The 24956-nt window shown below is 44.2% G+C and overlaps 1 protein-coding gene across 5 annotated transcripts in view; it reads left to right on the top strand.

Annotated features, from left to right (window-relative positions):
• LOC115470793 (chromodomain-helicase-DNA-binding protein 9-like) overlaps nt 1-24956 on the top strand; it is a 624303-nt gene that overhangs the window by 429578 nt on the left and 169769 nt on the right. For all 5 annotated transcript variants that reach the window (XM_030204322.1, XM_030204321.1, XM_030204320.1 and 2 more), the window contains one exon: nt 6095-6254. In XM_030204322.1, the coding sequence (XP_030060182.1) occupies nt 6095-6254 (160 nt within the window). The remainder of the gene's footprint in view (nt 1-6094; nt 6255-24956) is intronic.

Raw genomic sequence — 24956 nt, 5'->3', positions numbered from 1 at the left:
GCGCGGCCGTCTTCCCGCCCGTGCGCGACCGTTCCCGCTCAGTTTTTTTTCTATTCCGCGCTGGAGAGAGACCTGTTACCGTCTCTCTCTTTGTCAGCTCCGGAAACCGGATTGCAGCCTAGCAGCAGTTTTTTCTTGTTTCGCGTACGCGTTCCCGTGGTCCTTTTTTTCTTAGGAAACTGAAAAAAAAAAGGAGTTGTCCTCGTCGTTCTTAGCCGCGAGGGCGCTTCGTTGCAGCCTTGTGGCCGCGCAGTCGTTTCTTTTTCGGGTGTGCTTTTCACCGCCACCATCGACGACTTTGACCTCACCGACGCGATTTTTCCGTCGATGTCCTCGAAGGTCCCGAGCGGATTCAAAAAGTGTGGTCGGTGCAGCCGGCAGATCTCGCAGACCGATACCCACGCTTGGTGCCTCCAGTGCCTCGGCCCGGAGCATAATTCCAAGACGTGCACCTTGTGTCTCGGCTTAAGGAAGCAGACACAGGTGGTGAGGCAAGTTCTTCGGGACCGTCTTTGTGGAACTTGTGCCGGCCCTTCGATGTTGACCTTGACGGCATCGGTATCGATGGCCGGGTCTTCAGTACCGGTACCGATGTCGACGAAATCGGCGCCGACTCTGGCACTGACCCCAGGAGTACAGGTACCGTTGGCCCGCCGGCCTGCCAGTGACGGCGGGGGTCAGCGGCCGCGCGGGCAGTCTGCCCTAGCTATGCCCTCTACCCAGGGCCATCGGGACCGAACCCTGTCGGATCCGATTCCTCGAGGCCGGGGGGGGGGGGGTTCCACCTCCTCCTCATCTCTTCCGCCGAGCGCCGATGACGGGCATCGAAAGAAAGCAAAGAAGCACCGTCATCGGTCGCCCATGGCGCACGGGACTGCCAGCTCTGGTACTTCGAGAGAGGACTCGATGCCCAGGAAGCGGCAGTGCCGGGAGGAGCGTTCCCCCTCGGTTGAAGAGGTGTCGCTGCGTCAGTCCGCGGGTACTTCGGTACCGTCTCCTGGACCCGAGCAGCTTCCGGCACCGACACCCACACCGACCCCCCAGCCTTTCCCGACAGTGGGCCTAGACAAGTGCTTCCGAGCCATCCTTCCTGGTATCCTGGAAGGGCTGATGCGCCAGGCTCTGCCGGCACCGGGGGTGCTTGCGCCCCCGGCGCCGTTGATGGAGGCGCCGGTGTGCTGTGGCCCGATGCCGAGGCCTCCGACGCCAACGCCGCTTGCGGCACCGGTGTCGACCGCCACGCAGGTGGAGTCGACGTCGATGGAGGGAGCTTCGTCCCCGCTGGCATGGGAGTCCACCGCTCGACGCCATCATCGAGGACGTGGTTCCTCGCAGTCAAGATGGGCCTGGTTGAGGTCTGAGCTGAGAGAGCTCATGTCTGACACCGAGGAGGAGGAGGCCTCGTGGGGGGAGGATGAGGACCCCAGATAGTTCTCCTCAGAGGAGTCTGTGGACCTTCCCTCCGACCCCACTCCTTCACCGGAGAGGAAGCTCTCGCCCCCCGAGAGCCTCTCCTTTGCCTCCTTTGTCAGGGATATGTCTATTTGCATTCCCTTTCCCGTGGTTACTGTGGATGAGCCGAGGGCGGAGATGCTCGAAGTCCTCGACTATCCATCACCACCTAGAGAGTCTTCCATGGTGCCGTTGCACAATGTCCTTAAGGAGACACTGCTTCAGAACTGGCTGAAGCCACTATCTAATCCCACCATCCCCAAGAAAGCGGAGTCCCAATACAGGATCCACTCAGACCCAGAGTTGATGTGGCCTCAATTGCCTCATGACTTGGCGGTCGTGGACTCTGCTCTCAAGAGAGCACGGAGTTCGAGGGATACCGCCTCAGCACCCCCTGGGCGGGAGTCTCGCACTCTGGACTCGTTTGGGAGGAAGGCCTACCAATCTTCCATGCTCGTGACCTGCATCCAATCATACCAGCTCTACAAGAGCATTCACATGCTGAACAATGTGAGGCAACTGGCGGACCTGGTCGACAAGCTCCCCCCGGAGCAGTCCAGGCCGTTTCAGGAGGTGGTCAGGCAGCTGAAGGCTTGCAGAAAGTTCCTGTCCAGGGGTATCTATGACACCTGTGATGTGGCATCTCGAGCTGCGGCCCAAGGTATAGTGATGCGCAGACTCTCATGGCTGTGTGCCTCTGACCTGGACAACCGCACCCAGCAGCAACTGGCGGATATCCCTTGCCGGGGGGATAACATTTTCGGCGAGAAGGTCGAGCAGTTGGTGGACCAACTACACCAGCGGTAAAAACCGCTCTCGACAAGCTCTCCCACAGGGCGCCTTCAGCATCCACCTCTGCAGGTGGACGTTTTTCCCGGGCCCGGCAGACTGCGCCCTAGGCCTACAGCAAGCGCAGGTACACCCAGCCAGCCCGAAGGCCTCCTCAGGCACAGGGACAGTCCCAGCGCGCTCGTTCCCGTCAACAGCGTGCGCCTAAGCAGCCCCCTGCGCCTCCACAGCAAAAGCAGGGGACGGGCATTTGACTGGATCCATGGGAACATAGCCGCCATCAAAGTACCCGTACCGGACGACCTGCCGGTCGGGGGGAGGTTGAAAGTTTTTCACCAAAGGTGGCCTCTCGTAACCTCCGACCAGTGGGTTCTCCAAATAGTGCGGTGCGGATACACCCTGAATTTGATCTCCACCCCGCCAAATTGCCCACCAGGAGCCCAATCCTTCAGCTCCCATCACAAGCAGGTACTTGCAGAGGAACTCTCCACCCTTCTCAGCGCCAATGCGGTCGAGGGCAGGGATTCTATTCCAGGTACTTCCTTGTGGAAAAGAAAACAGGGTGGATGCGCCCCATCCTAGACCTGAGAGGCCTGAACAAATATCTGGTCAGAGAGAAGTTCAGGATGCTTTCCTTGGGCACCCTTCTACCCATGATTCAGAAAGACGATTGGCTATGTTCCCTGGATTTAAAGGACGCTTACACTCACATCCCGATACTGCCAGCTCACAGACAGTATCTCCGATTCCATCTGGGGACACGGCACTTTCAGTATTGTGTGCTGCCCTTTGGGCTCGCCTCTGCACCACGGGTGTTCACGAAGTGTCTCGTGGTGGTTGCGGCGTATCTACACAAGCTGGGGGTGCACGTGTTCCTGTATCTCGACGATTGGCTGGTCAAAAGCACCTCAGAGGCAGGAGCTCTTCGTTCCATGCAGTGCACTATTCTCCTTATGGAGCTGCTGGGGTTTGTGATAAATTACCCGAAGTCCCATCTCCAGCCAGTCCAATCTCTGGAATTCATAGGAGCTCTGCTGAATTCTCAGACGGCTCAGGCCTTTTCCCGAAGCAAGGGCGCAGAATCTCCTGTCCTTCGCTTCCCAGACCAGAGCGTCTCAGCAGGTCACAGCTCGGCAGATGTTGAGACTCCTGGGCCATATGGCCTCCACGGTTCATGTGACTCCCATGGCTCGCCTTCACATGAGATCTGCTCAATGGACCCTAGCTTCCCAGTGGTGCCAAGCTACCGGGAATCTAGAAGATGTCATCCGCCTGTCTGTCAGTTGCCACAATTCACTGCACTGGTGGACGATTCGGACCAATTTGACCCTGGGACGTCCATTCCAAATTCCGCAGCCCACGAAGGTGCTGACAACGGATGCATCTCGCCTGGGGTGGGGAGCTCATGTTGATGGGCTCCACACCCAGGGACTGTGGTCCCTCCAGGAACAAGATCTTCAGATCAACCTCCTGGAGCTCCGAGCGGTGTGGAACGCACCGAAGGCCTTCAGAGATCGGCTGTCCTACCAAATCATCCAAATTCGGACAGACAATCAGGTTGCAATTTATTATATCAACAAGCAGGGGGGCACCGGATCTCGCCCCCTGTGTCAGGAAGCTGTCAGAATGTGGCGTTGGGCTTGCCAGTTCGGCATGCTTCTCCAAGCCACATACCTGGCAGGCGTAAACAGTCTGGCCGACAGGCTGAGCAGAGTCATGCAACCGCACGAGTGGTCGCTCCATTCCAGAGTGGTACGCAAGATCTTCCGAGAGTGGGGCACCTCCTCGGTGGACCTTTTCGCCTCTCAGACCAACCACAAGCTGCCTCTGTTCTGTTCCAGACTACAGGCGCACGGCAGATTGGCGTCGGATGCCTTTCTCCTCCATTGGGGGAACGGCCTCCTGTATGCTTATCCTCCCATACCTTTGGTGGGGAAGACCTTGCTGAGGCTCAAGCAAGACCACGGCACCATGATTCTGATAGCGCCTTTTTGGCCCCGTCAGATCTGGTTCCCTCTACTTCTGGAGTTGTCCTCCGAAGAACCGTAGAGATTGGAGTGTTTTCCGACTCTCATTTCGCAGAATGACGGAGCGCTTCTGCACCCCAACCTTCAGTCTCTGGCTCTCACAGCCTGGATGTTGAGGGCGTAGATTTTGCTTCGTTGGGTTTGTCTGAGGGTGTCTCCCGCGTCTTGCTTGCCTCTAGAAAGGATTCCACTAAAAAGAGTTACTTTTTCAAGTGGAGGAGGTTTGTCGTTTGGTGTGAGAGCAAGGCCCTGGAACCTAGTTCTTGTCCTGCACAGAACCTGCTTGAATACCTTCTGCACTTATCAGAGTCTGGTTTCAAGACCAACTCAGTAAGGAATCACCTTAGTGCGATTAGTGTTTACCATCATCGTGTAGAGGGTAAAGCCATCTCTGGCGAGCCTTTAGTCGTTCGATTTATGAGAGGTTTGCTTTTGTCAAGGCCTCCTGTCAAGCCTCCTGCAGTGTCATGGGATCTCAAAGTCGTCCTCACCCAGCTGATGAAACCTCCTTTTGAGCCACTGAATTCTTCCATCTGAAGTACCTGACCTGGAAGGTCATTTTCTTGGTGGCAGTTACTTCAGCTCGTAGAGTCAGTGAGCTTCAAGCCCTGGTAGCTCATGCTGCTTATACAAAATTTCATCATAACAGAGTAGTACTCCGCACTCACCCTAAGTTCCTGCCAAAGGTGGTGTCGGAGTTCCATCTTAACCAGTCAATTGTCTTGCCAACATTCTTTCCCAGACCGCATACCCGCCCTGCTGAACGTCAGTTGCACACATTGGACTGCAAGCGAGCGTTGGCCTTCTATCTGGAGCGGACACAGCCCCACAGACAGTCCGCCCAATTGTTTATTTCGACCCCAATAGAAAGGGGGTCGCTGTCGGGAAACGCACCATCTCCAATTGGCTAGCAGATTGCATTTCCTTCACTTATGCCCAGGCTGGGCTGGCTCTTGAGGGTCATGTCACAGCTCATAGTGTTAGAGCCATGGCAGCGTCAGTGGCCCACTTGAAGTCAGCCACTATTGAAGAGATTTGCAAGGCTGCGACGTGGTCATCTGTCCACACATTCACATCACATTACTGCCTTCAGCAGGATACCCGACGCGACAGTCGGTTCGGGCAGTCTGTGCTGCAGAATCTGTTTGGGGTTTGAATCCAACTCCACCCTCCAGGACCCGATTTTATTCTGTTCAGGCTGCACTCTCAGTTAGTTGTTCTTCGTAGGTCAATTTCTGTTATGCCCTCGCCGTTGCGAGGTTCAATTGACCTGGGTTCTTGTTTTGAGTGAGCCTGAGAGCTAGGGATACCCCAGTCGTGAGAACAAGCAGCCTGCTTGTCATCGGAGAAAGCGAATGATACATACCTGTAGCAGGTGTTCTCCGAGGACAGCAGGCTGATTGTTCTCACCTACCCTCCCTCCTCCCCTTTGGAGTTGCGTTTTACTCATTCCTTTGCTTGTCATTCAACTGAGCGGGAACGGTCGCGCACGGGCGGGAAGACGGCCGCGCATGCGCGGTGGGCGTGCCCTGCGTGCAGGACCGCCCGCAAAGTTTTGTTCCGGTTGGTGGGGGCTGCCGTGGATGTCAACCCAGTCGTGAGAACAATCAGCCTGCTGTCCTCGGAGAACAGGTATGTATCATTTGCTGGTTGTTATATTGTCTGATTTATCATCCCATGCTGCTTTCTAACTTTGAATTCCCTTCTTCTTCTTTTTTTTTTTTAGGATAAAAAGAAAATGTAATTTATATTTTCCAAATCATACATAGTCCTTACCAGCAATAGTTTCCACCAGATTTATTTTATCTGTTTGTTATTCCATGCAGGTTTGTCTGCCCCTGTACCCCGAGGTAGGAAAGGAAAGAAAGCAAAGACCCAGGCAAGCACATTTGATATACACAAGGCAGAATGGCTTCAAAAGAACAATCCAGAGCACCTGCTACAAGATGAGGGCTATAAAAAACACCTAAAGCACCACTGTAATAAGTAAGTCACAATACAGAAACTTTTATGGTTAGTCAATTAACATGATCTTAAAGCTGTTTATAGTAAGAAAGTGTTTGTCAGCTTCTTTTGAATAATCTTATGGTCAAGTATTGCAATGGGGGCCAAACTGGATAATCTGTAATATTCCTTAGTGTCTACACCAGACCTGTCTACCTATGGGTTATTTCCTTCGACCAGCAAATAGAGACAGAAACAAAGTTGTTCTGTGTAATCCACTTGTTAATGACATGGTGCAGCCTTGGAATGCTCAGTATTTCTCTGTGTGTAGTGGATTAGATAGATGGACGGACAGACAGACCAACCATGCAGCTCCTGTACTCTTTCTGAGAAGCTGCTGACCCACCTGGAGAACTGGGCGTCAGGTGTGCAGAGGGTACCTTCTGGACTGGTTATTGAGGCAGCTCCTGACCCAGTTAGATAATTGGGTATCAGTTGAGCGAGAGGGGTACCTCACTTGAGGTTTTAAACTCCATTAAATTAGAGGAAAAAAACCCCACCTGGAGCATAGATGACAGAGGAGTCCAAATTCTTCTCTTCCTCTCACTCCCCCTCCTTTGTTCAATACTATTTTCTTCTTTTTCCCTGGAAGGAGTTTAAATGATTGAATGTGAAGTTGTTTCTTCACCTCAGAACATTAGAAAAGCTTCAAACTCTGCTGTTTGTTCCAGGCTATAATACTGGTTAGTGGAAACAGTTGGGAGTTTGCACCCACACCATGAGGAGGCATGTTTTCATATTTTGTAGATAGTTCTGAGAGAATTTGTGTGAGAGACAAAATGTTTGGGCCAGCAGCAAAGTTGATTTCAGAAAGACTTGGCCAAAGCACCAGTCTTTCCTGCCAGCTCATCCCTCACATCTGAGGTCACTTTCAGAGCATAATTCTAGATGTGGGCCTCAGTGAAGGGGGATAACTCAAAGAAGACTGAGGTCCCTCCCCTCCCTCTTCATGTTTCTTTTTCTTCAGGAAAGCAGGAGCCATGTGGGCTGGGGCAGTCTACATAGGTTTAGCGCCCAGCCAAAAGCAAAGCTGGAGAGGCTCCCCAGATTGAGCTGTGGTCTTTGCAGTGTATTTAGAGGAAGACCTAGCATTAAAAAATTCATAAGTAAAGCATTTCGGGTCCTTTAGCTCCCTTTCTCTGTTTCTGTTTGTGAAAGCTACTTATCTTCATTAAGTCATGGCAGAGCAGGCACAGTTCCAGTTCTTCGCTGAATTAATATTTCAGCAGGTGGCATCACATGCATGTCAGAGCGCCTCTATGCTTCCCAGTCAGGGGAGCAATAGTGGGAGCAGCCTGCAGAACTGACCATTTGCCCCTCTACACAACTGAAGCTTCCCAGATTGCCTTTAAAGCCAGATTAGGCTTGTGATGCATGAAAATGTTATGCACTCTGAGAATAATTAAACAACAATAAGATCCTGGGTGGCCTACTTCAGCAGCGTCTTCAGGTTCTGCTTGAGCCCTTCTCAGCTGTAGTCTGTATCCCCTGCATAGAAAGAACCACAGATTGCCTTTGGAAATGTTTTGTGATGCAAGATCAATTCCACTGATTGGAGCAAGAGGAGAAGGAGATAGCCAATTCAGCAGACAAGGAAATTACCGCCACAGAAAGGGACAGTGCCTCAGTGAGGAGGTTGTCTGGGAGAGAGAAACTGGTGACCCTTTTTTTCTAAGGCTAGATCTCCATGTAGCTCTCACATGGGCCATGAGGGATGTTAATTTGAAGGAGTACCCTGAATTCCTAGGTGATCATCAGCCTCCACCCACCATAAGTTCTTCCTTACTCATTTTACAGATAGAGATGGAAAATCCTCAGCCTATGATACCTGATTCTAGTCGTAAATTGGAGAAAGATAAGGGGTTTTTATGTTCTTTTCCTGGTGAAGAGAAAAATAAGGTAATTGGTCACCTAGGTGGGGCTGTCCTTATGTAAAACTATAATTAGAGGGAAGCACAGAATTTAGGGACCTCCATGAGTTGTAGTTCGAACAATCTTTCTTTTTTCTTTAGTCTGTCTAGTTCCAGGCAGCCATATGCAGTGGTTCTAGATTGAAGAGTCCTATGTGAGGTCCAGATTGGGGCTGTGTTGACCTTCCTGCAGGTAACAGTATGCAGAGGAGAAAGGACTTGAACATCCCTACACTGGACCTACATTTCTTGGAAATGTTGACTGCTGGTGAGTCTTGCGTGATGGAGGTAAGTGATACTAGGAGTTCCTTTGCTTGGATCCTCCATATTACCTAGTCAGTACTAGTTCAATATAGGGCTGTAGTGTTTCAGCCATGCTTCTTGGGGCTCCTGCAGACACGGCTCTCTGCAGTTCAATCCTCTTCAAGAGCGAACTGTCTATTGAAGAAGTCCTAAAACTTGGGGACCAAAATTCAGAAGCTGTCTAGAAGTACTTATGGGAGGTCTTTCCTCACCTCAGGCCTTCTTCCCAATGCTGGTCGTTGTTTAAATTCAGAGGCCAAAAGCAATAATAATGCAGCAGCTCCCTCCTTCCCTCCCTCCATCAGGAAGGAAGTCTTCGACAAAAGGGCGCCTCCTTGTTGCAAATTGCTGTGCTCTGCCTTTGCTCCTTCATAGAAATATGAGGTTTGCTCAGGGATGCGCAAGTGGCTGCCTGGTTTCCTTACAGCCATTGTGCCCCTGTCCTGGTGGTAGCAGTGCATATTATGCTGCTGTTCCTTCTAGATCAACGAGCAGTGAAATGGCTACCAAAATCATGTTCATAACTGGAATATACTCCTAGAGCTGCCCCTTTTCTTTTTGGTTGTCTAATACATTCCCTTATCTGTGAAGCCACAAAGGGGGGGGGACAACTTCTCCCCCCTAAGTGTGCTTTGTGAGTTTTTATTGGATGCACCCTTTAATTCCTGAAAAGGATTCAGAGTATATTCATATGGGGTCATCTGGCTGGTCTAAGCCAGTGCTCATTAAGAAACCAAGAGATGGTAACCTAAGTGCTGCTTCCAAATGTCTTGGCTGAGGGTCAATCTCTCCTAGAGTAGGCTGGATGCCTGTGTTTTCTGCAAGTTCAGGAAGTGTTCCAATTCTTTTCTGTATAGAATTGCTTCTGCACCACATCGGTCCAGATGCATGTGGTGGAATTTATGGTAGCATCTGTATTTTTAGTCTAGTAGCCTTGAGCTCATTCAAGACCCTGCAGAGTTCTCTGTTCTTGCACTGGTCGCTACACTCCTAGAGCTACAAGTCTGGTCTATCCTTGATGTTCGTAGCATGTTGTAGTATAAGATAGTGACCTTAATTCAGCATTCTGTACTGAACCGTCATCCTTAAAGCTCCCAGTGGGTTAATACTAACATCAGATTTCAGTCTGTTGACCGAGATACTCACTATTTATTTATTTATTGTATTTGTATCCCACATTTTCCCACCTCTTTGCAGGCTCAATGTGGCTTACAATATATCATGAGTAGTGGAAGTATATAAGAAAATAGACATTTAGTATTGCAAAAAGATCTTGGGTAAACATGATAATGATAAAGCATGATGATAGTATAACAGCAAATATCGTAAGGCAGTTCTGGATAAATGTGTAGGAGTTCACATTTGTTGATCTTTGTGGTATGTCTTGTTAAAGAGATGGGTCTTCAATAGTTTGCGGAAGTTAATTAGTTAATAGATCATTTTTTAGTTACGCGGCAGCGCGTTCCAGAATTGTGTGCTCAAGTAGGAAAAGGTTGATGCATGCGTTAGTTTATAGTTCAGACCTTTGCAGTTGGGGAAGTGAAGATTAAGGAATGTGCGTGATGTTTTTTTAGCGTTCCTGGGTGGTAAGTCTATCAGGTCTGACATGTAGGCTGGAGCATCTCCATGAATGATTTTGTGAACTAGGGTACATATTTTGAACGTGATGCGTTCTTTGAGTGGGAGCCAGTGTAGCTTTTCTCGTAGGGGTTTAGCACTTTCATATTTTGTTTTGCCGAATATGAGTCTAGCTGCAGTGTTCTGGGCTGTCTGAAGTTTCTTGATTATTTGCTCTTTGCAGTCAGCATAGAGTGCGTTGCAATAGTCTAAATGGCTGAGTACCATTGATTGTACCAGGTTACAGAAGACGGTCCTTGGGAAGAAAGGTCTTACTCTTTTTAATTTCCACATTGCGTGGAACATCTTGGTTGTATTTTTCGCGTGATTTTCAAGTGTTAGGTGATGATCAATGGTAACTCCATGAATTTTTAGGGTGTCCGAAATTGGAAGATTCAGTTTTGGCGCATAACCACCTTCCCCACTCATGATACCTACACTGACTACATAGTTTGTAACCTTTAGATTGTAAGCTCTTTTGAGCAGGGACGGTCCTTCCCCATGTTAAACTTGTACAGCGCTGTGTAACCCTGGCAGCGCTATAGAAATGCTAAGTAGTAGTAGTAGTGAATTTGTTCATGTTATGTTGAGAGGTGAGTATTAGGCATTGGATTTTTTCTGCATTGAGTTTCAGCTGAAATGCATCCGCCCATGAATGCATGATATGTAGGCTCTGGTTGATATCATTGGAAATTTCCTTTAAATCTTGTTTTTATTTCAGTTTGTTTATTGATTTTCAATTTTAACAAGATTACACTTGTTTTGAAATACAGCAATAATTAAATTAATAAGAAATTAAATAATTCTTCATATAAACAATAAGCAAAAAAGGAAAAAGGTAGCATACTTTCACAAACACACATTTTATGCTTCCTTAGACCCCATTTAAATCATGGGGCGATCAGAGTTTGGGAAGGATTATTATATGACCATATACAAAAGAAATAAGGTGGCGTAAATACTCCCATTTACTTTAACTATTTCATTTGCTTAGAATCTAGAAATGATTTTAGACTATCTGGTGAAAAAAAGGTGTATTTAACCTGACCCAACCTAACTAAACATTTACACGGATAGGCAAGGAAAAACATCCCGCCTATCTCCAACGTTCTTGCTTTTAATGCTAGAAAAGCTTTCCTTCTCTGTTGGGTCGATTTTGTAACATCAGGGAAGATTTGTACTTTCACCCCACCAAAACAGGTTTGTAGATTTTTAAAATAGAGTTTCATTATATTGTTCAAATCCTGTTCAAAAATTAAGGAAACTATCAAAGTTGACCGGTCTGCATTTTCATCCACTGAACGCTCTAGTGTTGCTGAAATGTTCTCAAGATCTAAATTAGTGTGTAATCCATCCTGTTTTTTCCCATTCTCTCCTTTGGGACTTGGAATATAATATATCTTATTGACAGGCGGCATCGCTTCCAGGGGCATTTTTAAAACTTAATTTAGGTATCTTTTAAATAAATCATAAGGATTAATCCCTGGGAGTTTGGGAAAGTTCAATAATCACAATTTAATCTTTTATTGAAGTTCTCAATTTGATCCAATTTCCTTCGGATATCTGCATTATCTTTAACCACACTAACTTTGAACTCTTGAAGAGAATCTACTTTATTCTGGAAATCAGTCACTTTTTCAGCAATATCCATTTTTAACTGGTCAACTTTTAAATTCAGTCCTTGGAATTGCTTTTCAAAAGTACTCACTTCTCCTGAAGTTCGTTGTAATGTCCCATCCATTTTGTTCAACATTGTCCAAATCATTGCCAGATTTACCTCCTTCATTGTTCCTATTGATGTTTCTTCTGCTCTCGGCGTCTTCTCCAACGCTTCCCGCCCCTCACTAACAGCTTCGCTCGCAACACTTCCGGTAAGGCGTTGCTGTTCATCAGGCCCTGTCATTGACGCCGGGCAGGGAGGCCTCACTGTTGCTGGTGGTGAAAGAGATATTTCCTCTCCTAGCAGGGAGTCGAGGTAGGTGGGGGAACTACCCTTGTTATCCCCTTTCTTTTAGTATGTGGCATTCTTCCTCGAGGAAATATGTTTTTGCCAAGTCTGGTTCAGAGCTGCTGTTTCATGCAACCTGTTACGCCGCCATCTTGGATCGCCCCTAAATCTTGTTTAAATGGGATGTAGATCGTTACGTCATCTGCGTATATGTATGGGTTGAGGTTTTGGTTTGATAGTAGTTTGGCCAAGGGTATCATCATCAAGTTGAATAAGGTCGGCGAGAGGGGGGATCCCTGTGGATCTCCACATTCAGGTATCCATGTGGCTGATGTAGTCGAATTAGATGTCACTTGGTATGATTGTGTGGTTAGGAACCCTTTGAACAATTCAAAACGTTGCCTCCAATTCCAAAGTACTCTAGGATATGTAATAGTATTCCGTGATCAACCATGTCGAAGGCGCTGGACATGTCAAATTGTAGGAGTAGTACGTTTTTGCCAGTTGCAATCAATTGTTTGAATTTAGTCATGAGAGTAACTAGTACTGTTTCAGTACTGTGGTTAGACCGAAATCCTGACTGGTAGTCGTGTAGTATTGAGAATTTGTTTAAATAGTTTGTAAGTTGTGTGGTCACCATTCCTTCCATTAGTTTAGTTATTAAGGGAATGGATGCTACTGGTCTGTGGTTGGTTAGTTCACTCGCACATTTCTTTGCGTCTTTGGGTATGGGGGTGAGTAGAATATTTCCTTTCTCCTTCGGGAAGAGTCCATTTTGTAACATATAGTTCAAATGGTTTGTTAGGTCTGTTATGAATTGTTGAGGGGCAGATGTCATAAGGTTGTTTGGGCATATGTCTAATTTGCAATGAGATTTGGCGAATCTTTTGAGTGTGTGGGAGATGAGATCCTCCGATAGTATCTCGAAGTTGGTCCAGGTTCTGTCTGCTGGGTATACACCAGGGTCTGGATCTAGACAGTCAAGGAGATCGGTGTAGTCAGTGTTGCTGACAGGTATTTATAAGTTGCAGTTTCATGATTTTCTCATTGAAGTATTTCGCGAGATTGTCTGCACCTGGTGTATCTTTGCTGTTGGTTGTGACTGGTGTAGTATCTAGTAGTTGATTCACGAGTTGGAAGAGTTTATGTGTGTCCTTGTAGTTTGGTCCAATTTTAGTTTTGTAGTATAATCTTTTAGTTTGTCTTATAGTATATTTATATTTTCTTTGAAGTTGTTTCCAGGCATTAAGTGTGGGGTTGTCTTTCTTTTTATTCCATGCACGTTCCAACCTTCTAACTTCTATCAGGATCAGGTGACATAAGTAGCTTGGCCTCGAGTATTCTGATCTTTCATCTCTCTGGAGGTTTTTGCTGTTCATCTACTGCTTCAGGCCTTTTGCCTTCATTTTCATGGAAGAGCACGGAGGACATTTTCTTCCAAAGGTCTTACTGCAGTGCCTTAAATCTTCAGATAAGGATCCTGTTTTGGGGGTCTATTTGGTGGCATATCAAGTCTTCCTTTGGCCATATAACTAGGAGCCTGAGGGCCAACTTTTGGAACCATAGTCAGGAATCAGTAAAGAAGCTCAAACTCTTTGCCTACAAAAATGCTTGTAAACCAATAGAAACAGGGCGTTCTTAGGAATTTATCCTGCTAACTGTAAAAAAAAAAAAAAAGGGGGGGAGGGGAGAAAAATGCCATGTTATCTAGAAAGGAGCATTTTGCTTTTTATGGAGCAGCACGATAGCAACCTGGTCTTGCTGTAGCAGGCAGTGGTATTTCAGTCCATTCTGTTTCATAGGTGGACTGTAGTACCTTCTGGCATAGATCTTCTAGCAAAGCTGGGCACTGCCTGTAGTAGAGGAATAGTCTTATCATTAGTTCACTGGGCTTCAAGCCATTGAAACTCGGATTAAAATTCCACTATGAAAGACACCCCCAAAGGATGTACAGTTGGTGTATAGATAGTGCCACACCTAAACACAGGTCCCAAGGTCCAAGTAGAATAGATAGAGAAATATTTAGTCACGAAGATAAATCTGTCCTAAAACTTACTGTTCTGTATGCACTTTATTAATTCCTAATACAAATACTTAGAGAACTAATATGAACAGAATTCAGATGATAATATCCACTCCCTATTGGTAAAAGTCATCTGTAAACCCAACTGTAGTAGTGATCACAGTACTTAAAATATATGATCTTAGTATGTTTAGTCATTTCTTGATGGTGATAGCTGGACAGCAAGGACTGGCGATGCAAGAGGTAGTTGTGCTCTAGTGATGATCTTCTGTCTGTTGTTATTGCTGTTGTGGGAATTGTGTACTATCCTCTGCTGTTGCAGATGCATCTTTATATCACTTCTTTACAACAGTGCCCTTCACATTGTGATATCATTGAGTTAGGTAATTGAACCTTGCCTTTTTGTTGTGGCTGAGCATAGCTACAAGAATGTCTTTTATGCCATCTTTGGATATCCTCCAATACTTGGGGCTCCAAGTAGTTTGGCGCTGTGTAAACAATAATCCTTGTCCAGAGTTATCTGCATGCCTGCGTCAGATGCCACTGGATAAACCGTTCCTCGGGTCACAGACACTACCTTTCTTAAATGCAAGGCAGAGCATGAGTTCTTTAGAACAGGGCAGAGAGCATTCATGTGACAGCATATGGTCAAGTTAAGGTTTGTGACACACTGGTTATAATGTGGCAGGGGGCTTTACCCCACTCTGCACCACCACTATTTATTATGACATTGGGAAATTCATTTCCCCCATCTCAGGTTCAGTCTTACAGTTTGCAAGGGCTAGATTCATCAGACTCTTAGCATTCGTCTTAGAGGATATTTAGAATCTTTAGATATTTACATCTCTTAATACTTGTCTAATGTATTGTAAATTTTCATCTATCTATATATATATATATAGGGCTGTACTGAATATTCAGTTCGATTTGGCCCCAAATACATTATGTGTATTTAGCTGAATATAGCACTCCCAGAGAGAGAGAAAGACCAAAGGTCCATCAAACCCAGTATCCTGTTTCCAACAGGGGGCAATCCAGGTCACAAGTACCTGACAAGATCCCAGAAGCAATTCTTATCTACCCATTCCAGTCCACTCAGTATTTTATAGACCTCTGTCATATCTCCCCTCAGCTGTCTCTTCTCCAAGCTGAAAAGCCCTAACTGCTTTAGCCTTTCCTCATAGGGAAGTTGTCCCATCTTCTTTATCATTTTCATCATCCTTCTCTATACCTTTTCTGATTCCGCTATATCTTTTTTGAGATGTGGTGACCAGAATTGCACTCACAGTTTTCAAGGTATGGTCGCACCACAGAGTGATATAATGGCACTATAACATTCTCATTTTTGTTTTCCATTCCTTTCCAAATAAATCCTAACATCCTAATTGCTTTTTTAGTTGCATCCACGTTGTGGCATTGTTCTCCTTTTGTGAGAATTTTTTGGTAATTCTATACTCAGGATGGGGGGTGGGGGTTCTATTATCTTTCTGGGAACATTTAGAAAGATGAATTAAACTTTTCACTCTCGGTGAATCTCCTTGGTTTTCTCTTCCCCAGCTCAGAGAATTTTGGTTTACAAGAATTCTTGGAGTAATCTTATTTTTCAGATGGAAGATTGGCCTTGGCGCCTCTTTCTCTCCTTCTTTAGTAGAGGAGTGTGGTAGCCGTGTTAGTCCACTCTTAAGGTTATCAATAGAAATCAAACAAAATAAAACATGGAAAAGAAAATAAGATGATACCTTTTTTATTGGACATAACTTAATACATTTCTTGATTAGCTTTCAAAGGTTGCCCTTCTTCGTCAGATCGGAAATAGCACATTTGCTTATTTCCGATCTGACGAAGAAGGGCAACCTTCGAAAGCTAATCAAGAAATGTATTATGTCCAATAAAAAAGGTATCACCTTATTTTCTTTTCCATGTTTTATTTTGTTTGATTTCTATTGATCTCCTTCTTTACAAACTTCATCTTAGTTCCTGGAAAATCAGCTGACCTTTTTTTTTTAATTCTACTTCTGTTTCTTTACTCCAGTGAGGTTAAGCAACTCATATACTCCTCAGCAGTTTTCTCTCAAGGGTGAGCGATCGCTCATACATACTAGGAATGTTTATCACTTTGTTTAAATGGTTGCTCACAAATGTCTCGGTCCTCCCCTTCTTCCCCTCCTCCCATGCACCTTGAAAGTCAGGACACCTGGACAAGCCTTCTGTCAGATCCCACAACATTCCTCGGGGCGGCAGATGTGGTATTGACCGCTGCGAGCTTCTGGGGTTAGCACGTGTCTAGTTCTGGGTACACGTGCATGCACGAGCCAAAAGAACTTGTATTAAGGAAACGCTGGAACCACGAAGGACGCCTGTACTTGAAAACATCCTTGTCTTTAATTGTGCTCTGTAGGATCCCTATATCTGTACTCCTGCAAACACAACACCATAAATCTTTTCAATCCTTAAGCAAGAGTAGAGAGCTGGCCTGTCTTCTTCAACAATCTCTTATAATGGCAAAAAGCTGATATTTAACCCTGTAAGCGGCTGAGTACTGCATATGCTAGTTCAAGGTTGTGATTTGCAGACTTCTCAAATAGATCTCCTGTCATATACACAGCATACATCTTTTTCCCCATAGACAAAATAGGAGAAATAGATCCCTAATACATCATAAAGTGACAGGAAGGCATCTCTTTTCATCTTTTACCAATTCACAGTCAACACTATATTTTAGATATTTTTATTTTATTTATTTGTTACATTTGTAGGCCACATTTTCCCACCTATTTGTAGGCTCAATGTGGCTTACATAGTACTGGAGAGGTGTTTGCAGACTCCGGTGTAAGCAAATACAAAGTGATATTGTGATAAGATAAAGGTTCATGTAGCACAGCCACATTAGGGAATCGTTCAACGGAAGAGTTGTGTTATGTCCATTACGTACTTTAGTTTTGTTGTGTTGCAGAGATCAGGCATTTATGTTGGATTGGTAGGGTATGCCTTTTTAAACAGGTTAGTTTTTTGTGGAAGTTTAGGTACGTAGTTTTCAAGGCTTTGGGTAATGCGTTCCACAGTTGTGTGCTTATGTAGGAGAAACTGGATGCGTACGTTGATTTGTATTTGAGTCCTTTGCAGCTTGGGTAGTGCAGATTTAGGTACGTTCGTGTTGATTCGGATGTGTTTCTAGTTGGTAGGTCGATCAGGTCTGTTATGTATCCCGGGGCTTCACCGTAGATAATTTTGTGAACCAGAGTGCAGATTTTGAAAGCAATGCATTCTTTGATTGGGAGCCAGTGTAGTTTTTTGCGGAGGGGTTTTGCGCTTTCAAATCGCGTTTTTCCAAAGATAAGTCTAGCTGCCATGTTTTGAGCGGTCTGAAGTTTCTTTATTGTTTGTTCTTTGCATCCCGCATAAATTCCATTCCAGTAGTCTAAATGACTTAGTACCATTGATTGTATCAGGTGCAAAATGTTTCCCTCGGGAAGAATTGTTTCACGTATTTGAGTTTCCACATTGAATGGAACATTTTCTTTGTTGTGGATTTCACTTGGCTCTCTAGTGTTAGGTTGCGGTCCAATGTAACGCCGAGGATTTTCAGGCTGTCTGAGAATAGGGAGGGTGTAATCTGGGGTGTCGATAATTGTGGGGTTGTCCGCGCTGTGTTGGGATGAGAGGATAAGACAGTGTGTTTTTTCTTTGTTGCGTTTTAGTTGAAATGCATTTGCCCAAGAGTCCATGATGTTCAAGCTGATCTTGATTTCGTTAGTGATTTCTCTCAGTTTAGATTTGTAAGGAATGTATATTGTGACATCGTCTGCAGAGATGAAGGGGTTAAGGCCTTGGTTGGATAAGGACTTGACTAGTGGGGTCATCATTAGGTTGAAGAGGATCGGTGATAGTGGTGATCCTTGTGGTACTCCACAGTCTGCTTTCCATGGTGATGATATGTTTGAGTTTGATTTTACTTGGTATGTTCTTGTGATTAGGAAACCCTTGATCCAGCTAAGTATGTTTCCACCAATCCAGAACTTACCTAGTACTCTTATTAATATATTGTGGTTTACCATGTCGAATGCACTGGACTTGACGAATTGGAGGAGAAGGATATTTTTGCCTATTGCTATTTCCTGCTTGAATTTGGCCAGGAGAGTGAATAGTACTGTTTCTGTGCTGTGGAGGGAGCGAAAACCTGACTGATTTGTGTAATATTGAGAATTTGTTTATATATTCTGTAAGTTTGGTTACCATGCTTTCCATCAGTTTGACTGACAACGGGATCGATGCTACTGGACTGTAGTTAGTGATTTCATTTGTTTTTTTTCTTGATGTCTTTTGGTATCGGGGTGAGTAGGATATTGCCATTTTCCTTAGGGAAGAGACCTTGCTGTAGCATGTATTTTGGGTGGGATGTGAGGTCTACTATGAAGCGGTCAGGGGCGGATTTCATTAGGTAGTTGGGGCAGGTATCTAGTTTACAGTGCGTGTTGGAGAACCTGCTGATTGCCCGTGCAACTGTATCGACGGTGTGGAGGGCAAAATTTAACCAGGTTTGGTCAGCCGGGTATTCTCCAGTGGTTGGGTCCAACTCGTTAAGGAAGTTTTCGATGTCAGTGTTGTGCTGAGGTAGCGTGTTGCGTAGGTTTACAGTTTTTTCATTGAAATAATTAGCAAGTTCATCTGCAGATGGGATGTCTGTATTCGATGTAGTGACCAGGTTGGTGTCTAGGAGATTGTTCATGAGTTGGTATAATTTCTTTGTGTCTTTGTATTCTGTCCCTATTTTAGTTTTATAGTATTATCTTTTGGTCTGTCTTATAGCATATTTGTACTTTCTTTGTGATTTGTTTCCATGTGTTGAGTGTGTGTTTATCTTTTGGTTATTTCCATGCTCGTTCGAGTTTTCTGGATTGTGTTTTTAGCTTTTTCAGTTCATCATTGAACCATGGTATCGAGCTATACTTACGTGAAGATATTGTTCTTAAGGGGGCTATTTCATCTAGTATGCATATTCATCTTTTATCCCATTCCATGAGGTAGCGTATGGAGTCTGTTTGTGCTGTCCATTCATTGTTATATATCTGTTGCCGGAATGTTTTCGTGTCTGCTTGACCTCTTTTTCTGTAGGATGTGTGTTCTTGTATTTGGTGTACTCCCTTCTTCCGCCAGTGTAGGGATAAGTTTAGTTTGTAGTGATCAGTCCAGGGTGTTTCTGTCCATTTAATGTCTGTTATTATTAAGTTCCGGTCTGTTGAAAGTTTGTGTGAGATGAGATCAAGTGGGTGCCCTTTGTCGTGGGTTGCTTGCATTTGTGGCCATTTGAGATCCCATATTGGAGGAATTCCTTACATTCTCATACGTTGATTGAGTTTGGGTCTTCTAAGTTAAGGTTGATGTCTCCTATTACTAGTACATTGGAATTGGTTACACATGTGTTTGAAAATGAAGTCCATGAAGTTAGTCTGGCCTTCGTTCCAATTGCCTGGAGGTCTGTAAAACAGGACACACTTCAAATGATCGCGAAGGGTTTTGTTGTGGTTTCTGATTGAGGCCATTTCAAGTTGAGGTGTCATGCACTCGGCAGGAGTTTCGGCGGTAAAGTGGGATCGATAGATTAGTGCTATGCCTCCACCTCTCTTTTCCTTTCTGGTCCAGTGTGTGATTTTGTATCCTGGAGGGCATAGGTCTAGGATTATGGGGTCCTTTTGGTCATGGAGCCAGGTTTCATTGATGAAGAGTAGGTCAAGGTCTTCTGCCATGATCCAGTCTGTTAGTATTGCTGTTTTGTTTACTGCGGATCTGGCGTTGATGCAGCCCACTTGGATTGTTTGGAGTGGGTCTTCTACGTTTTGTATTGTGTGGACTTATTAGTTGTTGTTTCTTGAGTTTGTTTGAACCCTTCTTTGCATTCTGTGGTGGTTGTCCGCATGTTGGTGGTCTTCCTTTGTTTAAGTTGTTGTCAGTTTGTTGAGGTGTGGTGTATCTGATCAATCATTGATGATTGTATAATAAGCATATAATGTTACTTTCTGTAAGAGGGGTGGTTAGTGTTAAGGAGTAGATTATTAGGAGTAGTTTGAAGATATTCATTTTGGTTTCTTTTCACTGTGGGCTACTGATCATTGCTTCCCTCTCTTCACTTACTTAGGAAGAGGGTCTGCCTTTCAAGCTGTTGAGATCAGTACTGGATCAGGTTTCAGTGATAAGATAATAAGCAAAGGAGATGGGAGGGGAGAGAGTAGCTCTGAGTCAGGGTTCTCCTTTTTAATATGTAATTAAAAAAATAAAATCAAGCCTAGCAAAATATCCATGGAGCTTAGTCATCTTTTAATATGCATGAAACCATAATTCAATTTGTTCTATAAATGTGAGGAAGCCTGATTTATGGATTGTGCTGATCTTAATTGCAAAGGGGTAAGAAAGTGATTTGGGAATTTGCTTGGTGTACTATATAATTTTAATTCGTAACATCTGGCTCCATAGTCCCACATCCTTTAACTTTGGGATCATTATAATCTGATTATTGTCCAGGAGATTAAAAGACATTGATAAACGCTCATGTAATGTTCCAGTCATATGTGTGTTGTTTTTTTTTGTGCTCTATAAGGGAAATGTATTGCTAGTACAGGTGCTCAAAAAGTATCGGGGGGTTTTAAAAAAAATTTTTTTATTTATAACCATTTAAATTTTTACAAGCGATAAAACAACTTGCTGGAAATTGTTTTTAATTGGGTTGGATAGACCCATAAAGATCCCCTCTAGTAGGTTGGCAAGCTAGCCACCTTCCAGAGAGGTTTCCTAGAAGGCTTTCATATTTGTTCTCATCTGACTCTCTACCAATAGGTGTGTAATGTGGTATGCTCCTACCAACCATTTTAACCCCAAGATTAGTTTACTCTTCTAGATACTGTGTAAAGAACAGATAAGAGAAATAGATTATAGATAGAGATTTTTATTACATCTTACCAATGCAGTCCAAGTCAATCAAGAACATCAATCTGCCTTCAGAGGTCTGACTGACAGCATTTCAGGAGGAAATCTGGAGCATCTCTCTACACGCCCAGTTTTGCTCTTCCTTTTATACAATTTTGGGTGCATACAAATCAATGGGTCTGCATTCACTTCAGTGTTACACTTGTTTACTTCAAAATAGCTGACCACAACAGAAAGTTGCCATCCATTCTTTCCCAACCATTTCCTTGCACCTGGCATGACACACTTGTTTCTCTAACTTGTTTTTCTAACTTAGATGGGGAAATTAGAGAAAATTCCACTTTGTAACTGATATTAAGGTTTCCATTTTGTGTTCATATTTTAGATCTTCCATTTTGTTTTCATATTTCTTGCCCTTACTTTTCCAATTCAGGCCATTCAGGTCTTAGTCTAGGTTTAAAAACTAGGCCATGCTTTTCCAGCAAGCTCCTAGCCATACTAGCCATTACATTGTTGACTTTATCAGGGTTTCTATATGACCTGAGCTTTAAGGTTCAGCCCCTTTCAGCCCTCCATCATTCCAGTGGGGGGTCTCTGGCTGTATTATATCTTATCAAAATACAGAGAAAATAATATGTAGGAATTATTTCAGTCAGGTAATTCTATTCTCTTCCTTAGACCACTAAATAGGGAGAGTGAAACAAGATAAGGAGATCAATTAAACAGTAAACAGAAAAAAAACCCGTGGTATTAACCTGATTATCCCCAGATATTACTCGTCCAATTCATTATTCCACATTGATCATCTGGTTGGCTTCTTCAAGGCCAATACGGTGTATAGTCAAATCATTTCATTGAAAACATACTTATTGTCCAATATTAGTTAGAAATAATACATCTGATTACATTCTTTCTCTTTTAAAAACCAGAAGTTATTTAACAATACTTATACTTAAGTCTCTAATTCAAATCCCACTGATTAAAGTAATCCCAGTTTTCACAGGCTTCACTCCTTTTAAAGTAATAATTTGAGGAAATATTTCTGAGGAAAACTTTGAGTCATACCCGGAACTCTGGGAAAAACAATAATCTCGATATTAATCATCTATAATAATATTCTTTTTATTATTCAAAATTTCTGGTCTATTATCATGTTCAAAATCATAACCACTTCTTGCTCATGTAGAATCATTTGTTATATCAAATTTTTTTCTCTCAAAGGGTTCAGTTGAATTGTCCATGTAACTCTCTAATAAAATTATATCTGAAACAAATTATTTACTGCCACCGTTAGGTCCCGAAGCGCCTTCCAGATGGTATTCAATGTAACCTCCACGGGAGCCAAAAACTCCAAGTTGATTTCTCATAGGTGTTTAGGAGTGGTTCCGCCGATTCGGGTTCTGCTATAAACGTCCTCCGTTTCAGCATATACCTCTAACTCACTCCTCCACTCCTTTGGGCATGGTGGTTGAATAATTCGGGAGCGATGGAGTTGTTTTTTCCAGGTCCAAGAGCGTCGACGCTCCTTCGCCGGCGCTAATCAAAGGACTCTCCAACCCTTTCATATGTGGGCAGTTCGTCGCGCAGCGGTCCCGCACTTGCTGCTCAGGGGATAAAACGCTGGCCATCGGTGGCTGACCGCCGGTTGTCCCCTTCCTCTCAGTTAAGGTAACTGCAATTGCAGAGAGGAAATTTACGTAAAGAAGACAAAACTTCAGAGGGCAACTGGGCCGTTGAGCATACGAACTTCAGGTCACCATCTTACCACTCTCCCAGTTTGGGACACACTTTGTCTGGTTTCTCCTCAGAGGCCTGTCTGATATGGGTAACCCTTCAGCATAGCCCTCGAAGTCATTGAAACACACAAGCCCCTCCACCCCTTCAAGGTGGTGTCCCTTTGGAGGAGAAGTATTGGGTTTTTAAACGTCTTGCCCACATGAAAAAAAATTTGCATGCACAAAGTTCTTTTCTCAACATGTGTAATTGGGAAGATTCTGTCCATCTAATATTTACTTCTACCAAACCTTTTTTTTTTTGGTTTTTGAGATGGGTTGAAGTAACAGCTTCCATTTTTATATCCAGTCTGAGCTCTGGATGTACTTGCATTTGCAACTGCGCTTGGTTTCTTGGGATGTCTCCAGCCTTCCTGTCCCTAACTGGGAACTGCTTTGCTATATCCCACAGGTTCTGGACTGATCTGGTATGGATGCTAAGGAAGGAGAAATTGTCTTACCTGATAATTTGTTTTCCTTTAGTCCTGCAAGACCAGTTCAGAATCCCTTCCTGTTTGAATATTAATGATATGCTTCCATTCTGAGTTGTTCTCCTGTTTTCTTATTTCTCAGTTAGAAGTACTTCTATTTTACAATGCCTCTAACTTAGCAGAATTTCAGGCAGCTCCTGACCCAGTTAGAGAAGTATGTGTCAGAGTACAACAGTACCTTCATCATGAAGATAATGGATGAATACAAAGTTTGACCGGAAGTGTGAACATAAGCACCATTGTTTGGTCATTCAAAATATTGAGCATTCTAAGGCTGCACGGTGCAATTAAGGACCAAATCACACAGAACTACTTTTTTTCTCTGTCTCCATCTTCTGGTCATTGGACATAACCTACAGGTTCTGGGTTGGTCTGGTAGGATTAAAGGAAAGAAAATTATCAGGTAAGATATCATTTCTCCTTTTTCACCATTATCAGAGTGCACATAACACCTAAACCTCTGTCTTTGGGAGACCAACAATAAGCTGTCTTCATCTACAAGCTTTTCTTGTTGACCCTTTAATGTTTCTTATGTTTATTCATTTGGTTTCAAATTTAGATAAGAGGTAGAGCTTGCAAGGTTATATGGCTAGAGGTTTTTGAAACTAATTTTGTCTGTGTATTTTAAAGTATAATATACTATAAAAAGGTATAGCAGAAGTATAAAGTAGCTTTGAAAATCCTAGCTTTCTCTGTTTATTGGCTCCCTTCCTTCTCCTGTTTGTTCTTCAAAAGTTCATTTCTTTTTAATACTTTATTTAGATATTTACACTTTTAGACTAAAGGATGTTTTTTGCTGTAACCATCCCCCCTTCCTTTTATGGTATTGAGGAGAGATGTCTTCTGATCTGCATGAATTCATAACAGTGGATGTGACTGTGTATGAGGATCTTTTAAAAATGTCAAGCGCTTCTTTCTCTCCAGAGTGATAAAGAGCAAATTAGAAACAAACGGGGAAAACATGTGTAATAGTTCATAGAATTATTTCCAAACCCTCTATACAAGTGTGTTTGAGTATAGGGAAGATTGGGGGGGGGGGGGGGGCTAGTTTTTTAGGGTTGTGCACTTCATGTGGTGATGGAGCAATTGCATGGGTAGTTTTTGGAGGTGGGTCAGTTTATGGGTGGCAAGGCAATTGAGGGCAAGGAAGTTTGTGGGGGTGTTGGAACAGTTTCAGAGGATAGATTATGAGGTAGTTTCTGGGAGTATTGGCAGTTTGCAAAGTGGGGAAGCAATTGCAGGGGGTGTCATTTTGCTAGTGGGCCAGTAGGAGGGCGGTGCAGGTTTTGTGTGTGTGAGTGGTTTGCAAGTGGTTGGCCATTGCAAGGATGTCATTTATAGGGATGGGGGAATTTGGGAGGTGTTGGGGCAATTGCAGGGCTTAGAGTTTTTTTTTTGGTGGGGTGCAGTTGGCAGGGTGGTAATTTTAGGGAGTGGAGGAACTTTGCAGAGTAGTAGACCAGTTGTAAGGGTGAGATAGGGGCAGTTTGGGTGAGTAGAGAACAGGGAGAGATGTTATGAAAAGGAGGAATTCCCTAACTGCTCAGTGTGTGCAAGCTTCTATGCTGCAGAAGTTAGAACTGCTCCCATAGAAATGCATTGGGCTTTTGGGGAGTGGGGGGCCTTATTTCTCTGAAAACCCTCATCTGAGCCATTTTCAACCTTGATGTGTCCTACTGGGTTTTTTCTACTTGCCAAGTTT

This window comes from Microcaecilia unicolor, chromosome 5 (genome assembly GCF_901765095.1).
Source record: "Microcaecilia unicolor chromosome 5, aMicUni1.1, whole genome shotgun sequence".
NCBI classification, from domain to species: domain Eukaryota; kingdom Metazoa; phylum Chordata; class Amphibia; order Gymnophiona; family Siphonopidae; genus Microcaecilia; species Microcaecilia unicolor.
This window is presented reverse-complemented; position numbering and strand designations above follow the sequence as displayed.